We start from the raw sequence: 20,056 nt of genomic DNA, 5'->3' as shown, positions 1-20,056 counted from the left end.
TGGCCCAGGTATGACTTGGGTCTGGGGACAGACGCAAAAGCATCATGAAATCACCGGGACTTTCCTTTGATGTAGGTAGGCTTTGGGATAGTACCTGGAGAACCAACACATTGCTTGGCTGCTCCTACCATGTGCACCACAGAAGAAGACTGATGGGCTGCAGCCAACGAAAAAATGCACCTCCAGTTTCCTGCATGCAGATGTCAGCCTTGATTGCTTGCAGAGGTACGCTACTCTTCCAAAGCATCTCCCTCGAGGAACACCTATGCCAAAAGTGAGAATGCAAATTCAAACGTATTGAAGCAAACCAGAGTTTATTTAGCATTTATTACCCATCCTGTTGTCATATGCGGTTTCTTCTGTCTCCGTTTTCCTCTGGTAAACATAGACCTTTCTTTTTTAATTATTTTTTTAATAAAATATATAAAACATTGTGCATTGCTATCCATAGGAAAACTGTAGTTTAACAACAACAACAACAAAAAAAAAAAAGAATAAGGCACATTCCTGTGCAGCATCTTCAAATATATATATATATATTTAAAACAAAACAAAAAGAAAACCCTTTTCAACCTCTTTGAGGTTGTTAACTTCTCACCAGTCACTGACACATCTCTTATATTACCATAATTTCACTGTTGGAGGTGGGTTGGGTTGTGTTTGACAGGGGCCAGCAGGGAGAACAGACTCAAAAAAATAATAGGATTTTATCCCTGAGGTGTCAGTAAAAAACCTAAATGTTCCCATTGAAAAGGAAGATGAAAGGACAGCCATAAATAACTGAATACACTAGGGCAAACATCCAAGCACCGAGATGATTTCACGATGGAAGAATCCCCCTCCCCCACCCACCCCCCATTCTTAACAAGTCATATTTGCCGTTGGGTTTTAATTAGGTTAATCTTATGGCTTCTGAAGTCACAAGACAATCAGTCAGGATGCACCTCCCCCTCCCTTCCCAAATCATCCTTCCATATTTGTCGTTTTGTTCACAATTCTCCCACAGTCCTTGGGAAAGGGAAACCAAAAAATCCTCAATGACCACCAAATCTGGGATGACTTCTCTCCTCAGCCAACAGAGGAGCATCTGTACCACAGCATGCCAAACTCCAAGTCCCACATGGGAGGACTGTAATTGTCACCTCCCTGCCTCCTACTAAGAAATGAAGTTGACAACCAACTCTGCTGAAGTGAGAAAGCGTCCATGAAGAGGAGCGATAGCAGTATGTCAGGGAGAAGGAGACGGGGAAAGCTATATTGCTGTCCATCCACACTGCTCCAAGTAGCATGCCTGAAAGGACAAGGGGAGACACCCACATAATACTCCTTCCCTCCCTCTCCTCTATCATGTGTGGAGGAGCCACAGGGTGCAGGGCAGGATGGTTGCACTCCCCATCGCTTAGTAGTAACGGTTGAGGCTCCTGGTCCCTGGAATGTCTGGCTGGCCGTTCATCCAGATCTCCCGGATGATGCGCTCCCGCTCCTCCAGCCGCTGAGCTCGCTCCAGCTCCTCCGCCGAAGTGAAGACGTTCATGTTCAAAGTCCTCTCGAACCTGCGGTGCCTGCGGGCAGACAGGTCCGAAGTGGTGTCTGAATCATCGTCGCTGTTGCTGCTGTCACTGTCGCTCTCCCGCTCCCGAGGAGGTTTTTTGGCGGAGGAGCATTTGCAGTCAGTTCGGCAGGACACCCTTAGCACCAGGGCCAGCAGGGTCAAGACAAGTCCAATGCACACGCCGGAGACGAAATACAGAGCGGCCCGCTCGGGGTTTTCTGAAAGGAGGAAGGAAACAATTGTTGAGAACAACGTTTAGAAGAACAAACCACACACAGCTCCTCTGCGCCCGTACCAGCCGCCATCTCTGGAGGGGCAGGGTTTTGAATAGCTGGGTTTGACTTCCATGCCCTCCTTCGCATCATCCCCCGGGGAAATCAGGAAGGGGAATTTAAACGGTGGATTTGCTCCCAAGGCATTTGTCCATATGCAGAATGTGGGTTCGCTGCAGTCGTGTCTCGGAGTTTTCTGGAAGGGGAAGGAGCAGCCCACAGAATTAAATGCTAATTCCAGTAGCTGCGTGAGTGGGGTTGACACCAGGGTGCTGCGCACCCAGCAGCAGCTAAGTGCATCTTGCTGTCACATCCATTATCATCGTACCAGGAATAAAGATGATTACAGAGCTTTATATGCCCTGTGCTGTGCCCCAGCTGAAATGGGAAGCCTTGCAGCATGGAAAAATGCATATTATTTATTCATAGGTTTCATTTGCTTATCTAAGGCAAGTGTGCTGGCTTTCCGCCCAGACCACCAAAATGTATACCTGTGCTACACAAGCAGAGCTGGAGTCAGTGTACTAACAGGATGAATTCTGCATAGCCACATTTCAGAAGTGATAGAACAAGACTCCAAAGGATCCAGAATGCCTTTTACACTAGGTCATCTTGTTTATTTACTACCTTTTTTTTTCTCTTGGTTCATGGGACTACTTAGAAGCGTAATTATGATAAATGTTGTTACTGCAATTCCCTTGGGCTGAATCATCTTGGTTTATAGAGATGCTGAATGGGTGAAGGTGAACCAAGCAGACGTGTCAAGGCCAGCTCTACTTCCCTGTATCTGTTGGGAGTCCTGAGTTCAAGGATGGAGTCAGTTCCTCAAAGGAATCTTGCTCCCTTGAACTCAGCGATGGAGTTGTAACAGTTCCCACTAGCTGAGAGCCTAACATTCAGCCGCCTAAGATCTCTGTAACTAAAAGGCTACTCTCATGGACAATACCTTCATTTCCCAACACTGTGCTTTTAGAAACTGCCCTCTCCAGCTGATTTCCTTAAAGCAAAGTTTGCAGACAATGAACTGGAAACTACCTGGAGATATTCAAGGCCCTGCTCTAATTTCAGAGCTGGTTCTAAATTTGAAGTTAGCCATCTTCTAGTAGGGGGTTGGACCAGGTGACCCGTGGAGGCCTCGTCCAGTCTAAGTTATTCTCTGATTCTGTGGCCAGAGCCTAAACACTGACTTGTGCACTGTTCAAGGCAACATATAGTTCAATGCCTGAAGATGCTCATGGAACAGTTACAGAGATGAAACGCCTTTGTGCACTTCTCTCTCAAACAAATCTCAAAGGCGACTGACAAGCCAAGGTGGAGGAAGATGTCATGATAGTCGGAAAATTGGCTCATAAAAGATGAGACTGTTGCTGGAGTGGTTGGTGTGGATGGCACGGGGAAAAAACAGGCTGAAGAGAAACTACAAAAAAAATGAGAAGAAAACTGCAGCAGGTGCATTCAACAAGTAAAAAAAAAAAAAAAAAGAAAAAAGAGGAGAGAAAAGTAGCAACAATTGGAAAGTGAGGCCAAAGTCAGAGGTTTTAAGCTAAGATATTTTGACAAAAGTGAGACAGCAAAGATGCAAAGGTAAAAGAGAAGATACCAAAGCAGGCATGAAGGATGTGCCAATGGCTCTTGTAGCAGTCTGGCCAAGTGAAATCCTGGCTCCAATGACGCTAATGGCAACTCTGAAATCAAGGGGCAGAACTCAAAACCACAGCCCCGTCTGCACAGTAGCAAAGCTGCTGCCCATCTGGTACTTAGTGAACAGTAAATAAGTGGCCTAAATTTTAGAGATTTGAAAACCCACGGAAAAGTAGAATCACTACCCGGTAGTGCTTTAACCTTCATATGCGGTATAACTCAGGACAGTAATTGCAAAGCTCCTTTTGCAAGAAGGCCTAAGGAGGGCTCAGGGGACACGCAGAGCATGGGAGCATGAGAACAAATGAGCAGGACTGATCTGTTTGTACTGGAAGATGCTTGGTGCAGTCTGCCTCCACTCTGCCTGGCTGACAGGATGCCAGGCACACTTTCCCGAGCACCACATCCCCGCACACACATGGGCTTGATTTGGTTGCACTAGTTCCACTGCTCACTCTTCTAAAGTAACGAATAAAAAAATTAATCCAATGGAGCCTGAGACGCAGATATGTGGTTTCTTTCCCCCATTTCTGTCCATGTCCTGCTTTTCCTTTCTTTTCCACACTCCTTTTTCCATGCTACTGCACCCAGCTCATGAGCAATCTGCACCTTGATTGCTGCTCAAGCAACCATTTTTCATCCCCTGCTTGTGCTCATATGTATAGCCCTTCATGCAGCGCAATGGCTGTAATTGAATCTTTGGCTCCGGTGGCATTAATGAGCTCCTACAGCTACTCTGTCAACATCTAAGACACTGTCTGGACTTCCTCACTGAGCTGTAACCCTACATTCAACTGCAGTCTTGGTATTTATCATAGGTACAATCCACTTGCATGGCAACATCTCTGTTTTTTCACAGCAGAAAGAGCAACTTAAGCTAAAAACCACGGGCTCTGCTTCTTCTCAGTTGAAGTAGCCAAGTCAGCAACAGCCTAGATTCAGGGCTTTGACAGTTGATAAGTGATTTGAGAGCCTTCACCATTGCATGTTCTACTTGGAACGACCAAAAAGGGACATTCTTTTCAGCAAATGGATGCTCAGCATCTTCCAAAAGCTTGAAGGTGGCTCATGTTCAACATGTCAACTGAAGCTCCTCAAAACACTCATTATATTTGAAAAAAAGCTCTTTAAAAGTGCATGGACATCAGTAGCAAGAGTAACACAGTTTTGCTGTGCGTGTGTGTGTGTGTGTGTGTGTGTGCGCGTGTGCATGTGTGTGTGTGCACCCATTAAGGCATGGATTTTGACCAGTGTAGCTTTCGCTTCCACTGCTGTAGATGACAGCTCAGTGCTATATTTTTCTCCTAAACTTCTGGCAGGACCCAGTTGCTGTCAGTCTCTTTAGCTGGGCTTACCTTTCCCCTTCCTGGTATTTCTCTTTCTGAACTGAAGGCATTGATGAAAATGTCACTGATTCAAGCCTGAATTTAATACATGCAGACAAAAGATATATGCTTTTTATAACCCTGTATACAAAAGCCACCATTTTCTAGGCACTCAAACTGGCCAAAAATTAGAAACACATTTTATTTTGTTTTTCCAACAAAACCAGCAGCAATTACAGAGCCTGTTTCCTGAGGGCTAACAATCTGCTGGGAGCATCAGCCCAGACTGCCATTAATTCCCCAGGAAATGCCCCAGGCCAAGGTTGTTATTGCTATTATAATAAATTGTTTCAATAAATAAAAAACAATCTAGGCATTAACGGTGCTGGCTTCCTGTGATGGCTTCATGCATTCAGAAACCTCAGTGGGGAGGAACATTTCAGAGGGCCCCAGTAAAAGGTTCAGCATTAAGTATGGCCAGGCAAACAGTAGGAGCAATATCTTCCAGGGAATTTACAGTTAGCCCCACAGGCTGCCGAAATCCCCTGGTAGAACAGAGGAAGCTCTCCAGGAGCCCCTTGTTAATAAGGCTCAGGCCAAGCAGTCTAAAAGTTGGAATGATCTCCCCTGGGTTGTTTTTTGTTAATAACTTGGCAGCAAAGCGTTGCTTGTGGAAGAAGAATAAAACAGGGATTTGTAGAGGTTTCCCTCTGACTACTTCAGCCTGAATGCAACAACAAAGCCAAAGTCCCCTGTCCAAAAGGAGGCACTGGAAGTTCTCTAATACAATTTGAATGTTTAATATTTATATAACCACAAGGGACAGTTCTGGTCTTGCTGGTAGACTGTGACTGCAAAGACAGTTCCAGCTGCCACTGAGACTGGTGAAGTCTTTCCAAACACTTAGACAGGTTTTGGAACAGCTCCATGACAAATAACAGGTCTGAGGTTTGTAGGCAGAGATTGCATCTAATTAAAAACCTAATTCTATAAATTAAGGGTATCTGAGTCTTTTGCAAGACTGAACTCTAAATAATACTTATTTGTTTGATCAGCTGATAAATTCACTTCTCATTGATAACGTTCAGTTTTTCTCCCTCTTTCCAAAGAAATGTTGTTTTCAAGGCTCTGGAAGCTGGCAGAAGACTAACACTTAACTGGCTTTGATACTCCTAACCATGATGATAGCTGCAAACAGATTCAGCAGTGAAAACCGAGACTCCTGCAAAAAGGCTTTGCTTCCTGCTGTGCTGTGATTTTTCACTCCTCAGTTGTCAATAGGAACATTCCCAACTTTTATATGGGAACATGAGTCAAAAAGATGGTGGAAATGAGCACAGAGTCATTCGCTAATATTGGCACTTCACCCCTTTGTGCACTGCAAGACTCTGCAGGTGCAAGTGACCGAGACTGCAGATTTTCACCTGCGGTTGCCTGCCCACACCTGCCATTTTGTGCAGAAAATGTGAACACCGCTGAGCACAGGTGGGATCCCACTGATCTGTGGATGCTCTCCCCGGGTTAAGAGACACTCCACTGCAAGGAGGCAGGAAAAGTAGTAGAGTGGATCATCCTTTCAAGCACGCACTTTACCCACGAAACAGCAAGGGCCCGTAGCTTCTTTTTCCCAGAGTGGGTCTAGAGGATACACACCACCCCCTGCCCCAACAGAAAAAACACCTTTATATGTTGCTCCTGCCTATTTACAATTTTCTCTTGCGAAGTCCTGTTTTGAGCCAACTCACCAGCACAGGGAAGCCCTGAATACAGCACTTTCAGTCTGCAGAGTTTACCTGAGAGAGGGTTTTAGTGTCATGAAACAGAGCAGTTCTTGCACTAATGTTTCTCTTTGGCACCAAGGCTGTGGTCAGGAGTGTTGGGAAGATGAGTGAGCCAGAACCAGCCCTCCCTGGCACTCCATACCCTGCCTCTCCTGAGCCACTATAATGGCTCCTCTATAGACATCAACAGCTGCTGTGGCTTAAGCTGCCTTCAGGGTCCCAAACTCAGAAGAGCGCAAAAATTTCCAACTGTTCTGCTGCTCAAATTCTGCAATATGAAGAGGGATGTGCAGTGCTCTAGTTTTATGCAAATTATATTTGTGCCCTGTGACACAGTTTGTCTTCGTACTCACAATCTAAAACCTCTCCATATTCACATATGACAAAATAAATCATGCCAAATCCATCCCTTCTGCTAAAAGCAGAGGGCTAAATTACATGTAACAGATAAAGATGGTTTAGGGCATCTGCTGCTTCAATTCATGGGGCAGCTATCAACTATTTTTGTAATAAATAACAAACTGAACATATATATCATTGAGATGTTACATGAAATCCATCTAACAGACATGGTTAAGTACACTGGAAAACATGAACTCGTCACTGGAAACCAGAGTCATGAGGTCTGAGTTTTACCTGTTTGACATCCAGTGGATATGAACGCATTACAAGACCACATCATGAAAGGGCTAGCAAATTGCACAGCAACAAGACAGTCAAAGCCATCCTTATTTATTATTTGTGCTACAGTAAAATCTAGAGGCTCCTACCAAGACTGACACCTTGTGAAGGGGATGAATTGAGGCCTTGTGCCCTACAAAACGAAGGCAGGGTCAAAGAGTTCTGCTGTGGTCAATGGAAGCGAAGTCTCTGGGGCAGCAGCAGCAGCAGCAGCCCTGAATCATAGTCCCAACTATCCCTGACCACAAATCCTAAGACCTTCTGCTGCCCATGCCCATTACTGTTCAGATGGGGAAAATAATATTAACAGCATTCTATTTTACAGTAAGGTTGAGAATGCAGGTATTCTCATGACAAAAAAAAAAAAAAGGCAACTGTAAGTAAGGGGAGGGGAGAGAAGTTTGATAGACAGAAGGCTCCTTTTTTTTTTTTTCTTTCCTTAGAGAAGCCCAGCAAGAAACAATATATCCTACTCAGCTATCTTGTGAAGAACGCTACCAATTCCACTTAAGCTGCCTGCTTCTTAAAGGTCACAAAAAGATGGATCCTGATACTACCACTGGATATGTAGAAGGGAAAAACTTTGCATTCACCACTCGTGGTCCTTTTAGAGGGACCCTCCACTAAACGTGCAGATATACTCAGTGATTCCAAAATGCAAAGCCCAAGTTAGTTGTTTCAAATCCAAATACTTGTCTGTAGCAGTGTGGTGCTATCTTCGTAAGAGCAAGAGCACAGCACCGACGATGCATTAGTATTTAATGAATTAGCAAGACTAAATGGCACACAGACATGAAAAATTAGCTCATAGATATTGGAGGTTTAGTTATACAGACCCCAGTGCTCCAGAATAGCATAACTGCATTACAGCGGTGCCAGCAGACTGGCCACAGTACACAGAATTATTAACAGCATGTAGTAGAAAAGCAACATATTAATATTACTAGCAAGGTAATATTGCCTGGTAATAAGCATTGCAGGGTAATAAGGATACGAACCTTCTATTAACCAAATGGAGAACACCCATAAGAAAAAAGTGACCACAAACAGTACGTCCTCCTCAGGAAGCTAGCTACACAGAAACCAGGGCCCTCCTGGAAAAAGCGGCAGAGACTGGCCTAAAACATGCTGAATTAGTGCATCTGATGCTATTCAGCCAGTGCTCCTCCTTTTTTAAAGTTAGGTCTTCCAACTGTCTAGGCAATGCCTACTGCTGACAAGGTACCTCATGCAGTTGTGGGATGGGAAATATTTGCACTATATCACCTGCCTCTACTGTACTTTTTGCTGTCAACAGTATTGACCGGAAGCACTCAGTAAGGCACACAATCTTTATTTCAACTTTTAAAGTGAATCTTATTAGAAGACTGCTCCTCTGTTACTTGAAAGGTACATGTGGGTGAAAGATAAACTGTGATCCAAGGAAAACTTACTCTAAACTAGATTTAAATATACAATTAAGTAGACTCTCAAGTTATTTCATATTCACACTTCTACTGAAGATAAGCCAAATTCTCTTAAACAGGGTAATGATCTGAGTGCTGCTTATTTTCCAAATTACAGGACAACAAGCTTGCTGCCTTGAGCCAGGCTTTGATCTCCAGGAAAATGGAGCATTAGGAATAATACCACATGTAAGATTACATTGTATTTAACTCCAGATGAGAGCAAATCCAGTGGAAAACAGAGCACAATAAACCTTGTTATGTACTGTCTGCTAGAGCTGCCCTGGTCAGGTCCTTCAAGGGAAAATTTGCTAAGAGATGAATGAAAAATATAAACAGTTCAAAGAGGTAGATTTAGCCCTAGGTCACTGTGAAATGTAGGCTCAATTGAGGGTCCACAAAGAGCTTGTGAGAGCCCAGAGAGATGGCAGCTGCCAGACCTACCTGTGACAAAGGCATACGCTGCTAGGATGTTGCTGAGCAGTGCCATCTCTGTGCTAACGCCCACGGGCTCCATGCTGCTGCTGAGTGCCGGCGGTTGTGTCTCATCCACAGGAACCAGGGAGGGGGAGTTGTCTAGAGGGTAGAAGGTGGCTGATCTCCCTTTCTTCTTCTCTGCTTTGAAACAGAAAGGGAATGAGGAACGAGGCACGTGCCCCAGCCTTACCCTGCCCTATCCCCATCAGGTCAGCATCTGCCTTCACCTGGAGCTGCTCAACAGCAAGGCACCCAAATTTGCCCCTCTTTGGGGGGCAACTAAACCTTCTCAGGTAGCTTCGGCTGAGCACATAACCTGTCTGCACCTAGACAGCATCTTCTCTCCCCCGTCTCCTGCTCTTTCATGTCACCACTTAGACACACCCACCTATGCTACAGCAAATATATAATCAGGTTTCTTTTCTCTTATGTAAATCAAAGGAGCCTTTATCAACAGCGAGTTCAGCTAAGCTTGTAATAAGGACTGGAAAACACAGGCAGAGCTGGCAACCCTCTGCCAGTGTCACACTGTAGTGATCCATCCACACCTGGCAAACAGACGTGCTTTCTCTTCAGCCTTTGCAGGGAAGGGCAGACCTGAGTTTATGACTTCCTTCAGAAGCCCGCTCGTATTGTGTTTCACCCAGAAACCATTTCCCCTTTGGAGAGGTGAGTGAACATGGGTTAATGATTTGATTTTATTTGTTGAAGACTGGAGCTAAGGAGGCAGCTAATTCCAGGAGGCTCAAAGAGACCCTTTCAGACCTTATCAGCTCGCTGCTGAGTGCTCCCCCGCACCTTGATCTGCAAGCAGAGACCCCCACTAGTCACAAAACACTAATTGTTTTAAACACATGAAAAAGTCAGTGCACAGGATCCAGCTCCATCATCCATGTGATTGTTTAACTGTAGCTATTACAGTTTTTCAGGTTCCCTTCCCTGGGCATCTGGTTCTGGCCAAAAGCAAGCATTGCACTGCAAAATCACAGACTTGCACCTGGCTTCCTCTTATCCACAGGTATTAAATGCAGGAAACTGTCAGGTCCAGCTCTGATGATGCCACCAGTGCCATGTGAGCAAAGGCACCCTGACAGCAGCCATGACACAAGATGGTCTGTGTTTACCGGCTGCCTGATCCGTCTCCTTTCCCTACAAACCCCGCAGCATGAGACGTCATGTTCAGCTTCCCACTGCGCGTGCCAGAAAGCGGCTCAACCCAGGGAAGCAGGAACAGGAACTGAGGGGTGTCAAAGGGAACAGGTAATACTGGATGGAGAGGGACTGAGTGCATGAATGTGCGTGCAGGGATGCCAGCTCCTAACGTGCCTCGGAGGAGAAGCAGCGGTGATGGATGTCCAGGTGTTGCTGTAAGGGAGCAGCCCCAAGGAATACAGGCACAGTTGTACCTCTGCCACTGAATAGCTGCATGGCCTTGGGAAAGCCACACGTTAACAGCTACCAGGGTGTTAATGACTGGCTGACTGGCCCTGAAGCGTAGTTTTTAAACATCGGTGCCTGGGTGGCAGATCCCAAGAACCTCTTGCTTTAGGAGAACAGAAATCACGGAAGATCAGTTGTACAAAGGGAGGCACTGGCACACAGAGAGCCAAGGGCACTTTCAGCAGGAAAACAATAGTAAAGTTTTAGAAAATCTTTTAAGGCAGATGTAGGCACCAGTGTGCCCTCTAATCATTCCTTTCATCTCTCTGATAAATCTATGTCTGTACAAGCGGTTGGATTTTTCTTTACCACTGTTCCTGCAAAGAAATCCATGGAAGGAGGGTAATTTTTTTCATTTCTAAGAACTGAACCTAAAAATCAGATACTTCAGAGCATCTCAAGTAGCACTATGCATCTAAACTGAGGCAACTGAATCCTGCTGTTAGTTGACAGATCCCAGAGAGTCCTTCAGCTCTGCCCCTAGCAGACACTTACAGCTTGATGCATTTGCTCATATGCAGGCCCCTAAGACACCCCAGGGTCAGGAGGACATCCATACAGAGGTGACAGGTATGAGAAGGGATGTGGGGGAAACGCTCACTCACTCTTCTAGGGCAGCATCTCAAATGACACATTTGAAGGGGCGTAACTGAATCCTGCCCGAGATGTCTACATACGGAGGTCTGCCTCTGAACTAGTTAATCTAAAATCTCTTTACAATGAAAATGAATGGCACCACCAGGATATAATCTCATCTATATATATATATGTCATAACCATGTATCTCATCGTACAAAGGATCACTGAGTTAGGTGGCTCCAGGTTCCTGCTAGGTCTCTGAAGTTTTCTATAACTGCACTGAAGTCCAGTTAGTGTGGCTGGATACTTCATATCCTACAGAGCTGGTAGGATATGAACCTGGGGCCTCTGCGCCATGCTCTATCACGTGTCCAGTTCTGGGTTAGTGACAACCCACCTGCCCCTCACTGTCAACACATTGATGGGATCTCACTAGGACTAAAGTTTCAATTATACTTGCAGTGGGGACTTCCCTGTGCATGTGCTAGATCCACCAGGAAAGGCTCTGATGGACACCGCTTCTGCTGGGTGTGGGGCAGCCCTTGTAAACCATGCCATGCAATAGTGGTGTATTTGGGAGAAGGAGTAAGGCGTAACCCCTTTCATGAGAGCTTTAAGAAAAATATTTATTTTTTTTTACTTCAGACTTGTCCAAAGAACAGATGCAATCAAACAAGTTTTTAAATGAATACTCATCTGCATACACTATACTCTGGCAAAGAGCTCCCCAAAACCACAGAACTGGTTTTGTCCTCTGCAGGATTGTACAAGCACAGACAGGAAAGACAGAAAACAACTGGAGTTATGCAGGAGGGAAAAAACAAACACAATTCCACAAAGGCCATGTGTTGCTACGCTATGTGGTTCCCTGGTCTGGTATTCATTCCAAGATCATACTAGAAGACATCCCCTTTCCTCCTTGCTGGCTTTGAAGACCTTGTCTACGCATAATCGGCTCACCTACTACTGTTTTTTTCTTCACCACCCTTTCTTAGCTGTTCTCAGTAACTCAAACTGTTTCCCTGTGACTTTACACCAAAGCTGAGCAAAATTCTTTCAGTTAGCAGTAAATTTGCCCAACACCACAGTACAAGCACAGGAGAGGTTACTCATGATGCCAGGCTGACTTCAGCAAATAGTTTTAATAAAAGAAATAAGATGGGAAGAGAGATTATAGAAATGTCCAAATACTTCCTTCCGCTAGTTTTGAAACATTCTTTCAGCTTTTAATTTCAAAATGCCATCTTTGTGTGAAAAGTGGTGCACATTTTAGAAATTAATGAAAAAAATGTGAAACCTAAACAAAAAGTGTCAAATGTTTAGAATGAATAAGAATGAGTTCAGAATATTATTTTTTTCTTGCTTGAAAGAATCACCATGATCACAAAATTTATTTTGGGCTAACTCAAAATTCTTTTCCCTGACAATTTTTCAGTAAGGCCTCCAAAGTGACAAATCCGTTATTTCCAACTCTTAATTATCTGTGGATTAACTATCCAAGTTGTGGATTAACTTTGCCAGGACTGCAGAAAGAGACAAGGTAGCTCTGCCCATACTTAACCCAGAGCTGAATCTCTGGGAGCACAGACCAGGAATTTCAGAAGTAATGTCATGTATCAACTCCTGTACGTTGGGAAACAATGCAAAAACACTGCCTAGCCCCATAGATGCTCACCTGGGCTTTTCCTTTATTCATACAACATCCCTTCCTCCTACTCACCTATTCCTGTAGATAGCTAAGATTTTACTTCATTCATATCTCTTGACTTCGCAGTTTATGCATTTAGCATCATATTTCAAAGCTGAGCTGAAAACATCTTTGTCTCCTGTGAGGCAGATCTACTATCTCTGCCCTAGTCTTTTCTTTGCCACTGCAAAGTATTTCTGTGATGAGTTTTGACATGCATGGCCATGACTGTTATTTCAAGAAACCCAGTGTGACTAGTTCCATCACTGGTGACGCCTTGAAGCTTCTCTTTCTGACTGTGACACAGATGGGGTTTGAGAACAATATAGAAGCCCAGATAAGGGGAGAGAGAAGGGAATAGTTACCACAGCACAGTTAGGTTTGGGACAACATCGCATCAGTCATAGCTACCTGGGAGAGCTCGCCCTATGTTGGAAGGAGAGACATTAGTAAAGAACACGCCGTCCCCTATAACATTGGGTTCAAACAGTCTTGGCCGCAGTGGAAAATGTGGCTTCTGAAATCCTTGGTAATTCGTTGGTCTTGGCTGGGTTTCATGCAGAAGCTTCTTGGGAACTGAAAGAGAGGAGTAAGAAGAGCACAGTGTTAGAGTGAGTTATTTCAGCCGGTCAGAACGAGAATTATCACATTATGCTACGTGATCATATGTGATCAGCTTAGCTGATACTTAATTATACCATGTGCAGACCAAACAGACACTCATTTACTGCTATGATGAATGCTCTCCAAATGCCAGCACAGAGACATTCAATGAGAGAACGCTGGGAACTATAAAGTGATTAAGATATTGTTTATTTACAATTAAGCTTTGAGACTAGACTGAGGATCAGATTCAGACATCTTATTTAGACACCCATCTTAGAAATTAAAATGCCTAGTAAGCCAGGCTCTGACCTCAGCCCTAAGCTTCAGAGTACTCCAGCCAGACACCTCGGTTCCTACCATGCTAGTGGGTTGGGCAGGACGCCCCATACCAGCGGGGGCTATAGGGTATGCCTGAATCCCTGCCTCTCTCCAGCCATCAAGTTGCTGGCTCAAAACTGCACATCAGAAGTTTCTGTCCACTCCAGACCCACAAAGCCAGCTTCTGGAGGGTGCTCTTCACGTGAAATCATAAACCTTGAATCTCCCCCACAGAAGTAAGAAACCTCACCTGTAAGAATCCCTCCCCACTCCCCAGATCCAAAATACACTGTTCCCCATGGGGCTTTAGGTTTTAAGTAAGCTGGGAAGGCCTGTTCTCGATTCCCACCATCCTGAGAAGGAAGGTGGAGACTCAGCCAACTCCTACCGCTCTCCACATTTGGTCAGCCACAGCGCTAGCAATACACAGGCAAGATAGGTTAACATGTGACAGTTTTGTCAAAACATCTATGGTTTCTTCCTTGGACAAAAGCATGCCATAATAAGGAGAGTATTTTCTCCTCCTTGATGTTGCAAGGCTGGCTTTTCAGCTGTACATCCAGGTAAAGAAATCAAAGTCAGTGTAGCTACCTCAGTGCACGCCCACTGAAGGTGAACCCACACAGTAAATTCACTAACTTGCCCTGTAGGGACAAAGCAGCATGTCATTTATGGAGCTGAACCAGTTCTCTGCCTCAGCCACCGCCAACACCTAAGGCTATTTCAGAGCAAAGTGCTTTTCCATACAGAGAGAAGAAACACATATACAGGGTGTTCTGCTCAAAAATTAGAGGAACAGAGTGATGAAAGGCAAAAATAAAGAAATCAAAATTTCCAGAGGAGAAAGATGTATTTTCCCCATCAGTGTCTGTGTACTAACATATACATTAAAAGCACCGTTTTGTCCCTGCAGACAACCAAGAATTCAGAGTGTTAAAGACACGAGCTGTTGAGAACTAGGCACAAGTTCACTAGACCCAAAGAAACCCCAGGATAAGATTTCTGGGATGCTCAGCTCTTTCTCTGAGTCTAACGGCAACTACTTCTCTCATCCCAAGCAGGCTGCCACCTCCTAGAGCCTCAGTTTCCCCACTGCTCCACTGCCAACCATCTATCTCTCATCTCCACTCTTCACAGGGGCATAAAGAAGCGTAATTAAAAATGCAAAACACTTCGAGATCCTCGGCACAAGCTTGAAGGAGGACTTGGAAAGTGTGCAACTCTGGAACAGAAAGGAAATTCCTGCCTGCCCCCACAGCTAATCAGCTGCCAAGCTGGAGCATGAGATTTAATCACGCCCATGAAATTTGCCTGCATAACTACAAATATTAGTGGTGGGGGAAGCAATCCAACCACCTTGTTTACATTGTGTTCAACTTACTGTCTTGCTGAGGCAAAGAAAATTGTAACTATATTTACTGACTGACCTCCTATATTAGGCTGCCAAGATATCAGCACTGAAGTTCTTGCATTATTAGTAGAGTCATGCTAGGTCAGGAAACAGACATAAAACCCCATCGCTTTTGAATATCAAAGAGCTGGCACTGCAGTTTCTAGTGAAACCTGAATTGGCAACTGTCCTCTGATAGGAAGGCAGCAAAAGAAACCCTTCCCCTGTTAGGAACTAGACAGAAGCAAGCCGGATACCTGTGCCAGGGAAATATCAGAAAGTCTGGGAAGGAGGCGGGTAGAAGAGAGATTATCCTGCAAACCACACAGCCGAGGAGAACTGCAGTTCTGGGTGCCAAATCTGAGGCACCCAAAGGGACCCGATATTCAGAGAGCATAGGGCTCAGCACCCTCCAAAAATAAACACCCCTTTCGCTGTATCTCAGGCTGAGGACCTGAAAAGCATTTAAAAGACACAACTCAGTTTTCCCTTACACACTTTTCAGCCAGACTGCATCCCAATAACCTGCTAATATGCATCCAGTGGAGAAAAAGAAGCAAACGGAACACCAAGACAATTTTTAGCAGATTTTGACTCGTCCAATATTTCAGAGTGACTCTTCTTCATAAACGTCTCCTTTCACCTCCCAGTATTCACAACCATCTGTAGGGCACAACACAGGCTGGGTGGACCTGCATCTTTCTTTGAAAAGGTGACACCACCAGACACCTAAGCATTGGAGCCAAGTGTGGGGGAAAGAAACACCATCTTTCCCTAAGCACACCCAGGGAACTGATCTATGGCTTTTCCACCTTTGCATCTGTGCCACCACTGCTATGAATGCTACCTACAAGACCAAGAGAGGAGTCAGGGTAAAGCAAAAGGCTGCTAAATCAGTCACAGACTGGTCAACAGCATCCCAAGGAAGAGCAGAGGTGAAGTATTCAGAGGGAAGCATTCATAGAGACCATTTGCTGTCACAACACCTTAATGGGGTACGGTGATGCTGCTATCCCTTTGGGATGGCTGAGGAAGAAAGATGACTACCGAGCAGGCATCTGGTGCCTAAAACCAAAGGTGAGTATGTAAAGAGATTCCCAAAAGCAGGCATGTGCTTAATGCCTGTGATTAGCATGCACATTTGTACTTTCAAAGTGGTGCTTGTCTTCAGCCACTAAACCCCTTTAAAACCCTGGAAGCAACTTGGTGCAACACAGGATGCCTACAACACATGAACCTGGGACTCTTCCATTTCAAGGGGACATTTTTCTCTGTGGACTCCACAAACATCTTAAGGACAATTTTCCGGGAAAGGCCTATCTTGGTGAAGAGTAGATAGAGTGACAGCATGCAGCAAATCTGTTCTTTTTCTAGTTGATACAACACTAAACCAACACGCAGGTTAGATAGCTTGATTTAGAAAGACAGTAAAATGGAAAGGCTTTCTCAAGTGCAAACACCTCACAATTTCCAGTTAGCTTCTGTGTGGCAGCCAATTCCACATGAAAGATTAAACATCTGGTTCCTTTGAAATACCCTCCTTAAATTCTCCAGAGAGGAGTGAAACTGACACAAAGCATGGCATGAACTGAAGCAAGGTGTCAAGAAAAGTTATTTATGATTAAAACCATCAGAAGAAAGTACCTGGGTTTTTAGTCTTATCTGAGCATTAAGCACAGGCATCCTGGCAGGGAAGGGTTGGCACTTGGCCTGCTCCATTCAATCAAGTGGAGAAGGTAAAGCAACTCAGTCAGCAGAAGAAGCGATATACATGGACAAGAGGGGAAGAAACAGGTCCTTCAACCAAAGTGTTAACAGGCCTGATAGTCAGGAGCCCTGCACCTTGAAATGCACATGAGAAATGAGCTGGGGTCATCTGGAAGAGAGGAGTTGAGCTGTTCTGGGGACCTCTGGGGACCTTCAGTCTCTCAGGGTGTAGCAGTCAGCACTGAGATGTGGGTATTTATCCAAATGATACAATTCTCCAATTAACTTGGGCTAGTCAGCTGAGCGGCACAGGCAGAGGTGTACCTTTCTGGATGGCAAGTCATGCTCTGTCACCCACCCCGGGTCTAGCTTGGGCGTCCCCTCACAGACTCCCCATGAGCCAGGATTCGATCTGGAGGGCAAAGTGTCACCACCGCTGTGTTACTCCACAAAGGCACCTTACGGAAGGCAGTTCTAGGTTATAAACCTGCAAGGGAGCTCTTGGATCAGCAGGTTCATTCCTCTGCCATTACAGGCTCTCATGTCTTCATATCATCTCCCTGCACCAGTTTAAAAAGCAGTCCCAGCTCCCACTGCTCATCTGTCTGAATCGACGTCATGGTAGCAATAATTTATACCAGTTCCCAATCCAAGACCTGCATTACCCATTTGCACCTAATTAATGGTATCAATCTCACATCAAAACCTCACCACCACTGCCAGGCAGCTTCCCGGCTGCAGGAAGAGGGGCAAAGGAAAATCAAAGCTGGAGTGTGCTCTCACTGGCAGAGCAGACCCATCAGATTCGGGTACAAGCCACCAGCAGGACAGTGTGAAAAGGCACATGCTGGTGCTGCTGACAGTATCCTTATTTGTACTTGGTGGAGACTCCTTCTGCTGGGACTTTCACACACGCTCTCTTATGCGGCCAAAAAACTGAGGGCTGATGAACAGAAAAAAGTTACTGTGCCTACAAGCAGCAAAATTCTGAATTACAGTGTTAAGAGAAGGAAAGGACCAGTCGATACCTCACCTCTTTCATCAATATAATTTGCTGTGTTTTCTACTATTTTGATCTATCCAGTTTTAAGCGCTCCAGCCCTTGAGGTTCAGCCAATTGCCGTAAGAGATTATTTTGCAGAGGACTCTTGCTCTTTCTGAGGAACTCTCTTGCAGTATGCTGCTGAGTGTTTCAGTTTAAGCACATACATTATTCTCCTGATCAGAACATTTGACTGCTATAGCCCCCGAATTTTACAGATGGGGAATTGGCTCAGGGACAGAGTTTGAAAATGTTTAAATATCAAAATGATTTGTCCAAACTCACAAAGAGGGTCTGTGCCAAAGAGAGGAAGCTCCCTGTATTTCAGCCTTGCTCTCAAACCCTCCCCTCTCTTTACTAATTTGATCATTTGGTGTTTCCTGATGCTTGCTCAGTCCTAAACATGCTTAAAGACTTCCACTCCCAGGAAGCAATTATCCTTTGACCTCCACCTTCACTGTATATACAGATCAGTCAGCTGGAGGGGAGATCAATGAAAGCTTGATCTTAAAAACATACAGACAGGACGTTTGTCATTCTCCAGTCCTCTGCTATATATTCGCTTGTGCATTTCCAGCCCACAAGGTTTACTCTGAAAGCTCAGTATGATTAAAGCAAATCTGCAGGACCTTCAGCAAATCTTCCTGTGAATGCTTGAAGCAGTGTGCAATTTGAACAAAACATGACTCCATCACTAATGAAAATTACAAACAAGCCTTTTGTCTGGGCAGGTTGGGGCCAGAAACTGTTGATGTTCAACATATTTTTAAAATAACAATTAAAAAAATCTTACTGTGAGTAAACACCCAATATAAACTACTGCAGGTTTTTAGAGGTAGTAGCTCTGAAGGATTTTCATTTGAGACTTGAAAATGCACAGCATCCTGCCAGAAATGGGATCATTCACGTTTCTGAATTGTTACAAGAAAGCAATTCTTAGCACATATGTAAGGTATACGGCGCTGTCAGATTGCAGAATTAGAAGTGTTTTATGTGCTGTAAAACCTAAATTCACTAAGCAGTCAGTCAACAATATCTATTAAAATAATGGATTTGGGCTGTGTCAGACCACAAAATATCACAATATAATCAGAGAGCAAGAAGGAAAAATCCCATACATAAGAAGACTGCACCTGGTGACAACAGTAACACCACTGTGCAGCTAGAGACATGGGGGTAGAAGATGCTAATTTGATTAACAAAAGTAAATTGAGGCACAGCCTACCACCCTGGCTTTTCCCCAAGGGTCTCGGACATGGCCAAGGAGCAAGTTGAAACTTTCCAGCTGCCTGTGCACTGCCTAGCTCAGTGCTGGATGTGCCCCTTTCAAATGAATAAAACCCCTTGTGCCACATAGCAAGAGATTTTCCTTCTTGTGACGGCGTGTGTCATGCCAGACATCCAAAGCCTACCTTCAGTTCCTGACCTGCCAGCGAGCATTCCCGCTTCACCTGACAGGGGAGCTTGTTAGTCAGACATAGGTATAATTACTTGATAGGAGACCATCAGATCCCACAGCTCTCAGAAGTCTCCATGAGCAGCTAGATGGATCTGGATATCCCTATGTAAAAAGCTGAGTGCACTGGGCATCAACTCTGTGCCTGGGCTGCAAAGCCATATTGTACCTCTGGGCATCCCATATCATATTTAGAGTAAAAGTATAGTACAGTTTATGCAGAAAGCATGAAGTGTCCCAGGAGACGGCAGGAGATGTGGAGGGACTTTGTGCAACGGAACATAACTCTGAAAGCTGGGATTTGATCAAAAGGCTGCCATGTAAAATCTTCAGTCACAAAAAATAAACCAGAGCAGAAGCTTAACAAACACAAGCAGTCAAGACCTCAGGTTTCCACCTCCTTCAGTCATTTTAAAAAGAGAATCTTTTCACCCAGCATCAATATACGCTGCAACCCTGAAACCGAATGCAAAATCCCAAAGAAAGAGGGAGTTACTCAGCCTGCTGCAGGCGTGTTTTCCGTGCGCGGTGGTTCCAAACCACCGATAACAAGGAAGTGACTCACACCAATTACAGTAAGTCCACTTCCAAGCACCATGCAGAAATCAAGTAAGACTGCCTGGGAAAATAGCCCTGTCATAACCAAAGCCACCTACA

The 20,056-nt window shown here is 44.7% G+C and overlaps 1 protein-coding gene across 4 annotated transcripts in view; it reads right to left on the bottom strand.

Moving 5' to 3' along the window:
• Positions 1-295: 295 nt before the first annotated feature.
• The window catches only part of EVA1A (eva-1 homolog A, regulator of programmed cell death), a 224,378-nt gene continuing 204,617 nt past the window's right edge, over positions 296-20,056 (bottom strand). For 3 of the 4 annotated variants that reach the window (XM_037393044.1, XM_037393046.1, XM_037393045.1), the window contains 3 exons: positions 13,292-13,456; positions 9,142-9,312; positions 296-1,770 (listed from right to left, as the gene is read on the bottom strand). In XM_037393044.1, the coding sequence (XP_037248941.1) occupies positions 1,400-1,770; positions 9,142-9,312; positions 13,292-13,456 (707 nt within the window). In that variant the 3' untranslated portion in view covers positions 296-1,399. Of the gene's footprint in view, positions 1,771-9,141; positions 9,316-13,291; positions 13,457-20,056 lie in introns of all 4 variants that reach the window. The other variant, XM_037393043.1, reaches the window with a different exon arrangement.

The sequence above is a fragment of the Falco rusticolus genome, chromosome 6 (assembly GCF_015220075.1).
Source record: "Falco rusticolus isolate bFalRus1 chromosome 6, bFalRus1.pri, whole genome shotgun sequence".
Classification (NCBI taxonomy): Eukaryota; Metazoa; Chordata; class Aves; order Falconiformes; family Falconidae; genus Falco; species Falco rusticolus.
This window is presented reverse-complemented; position numbering and strand designations above follow the sequence as displayed.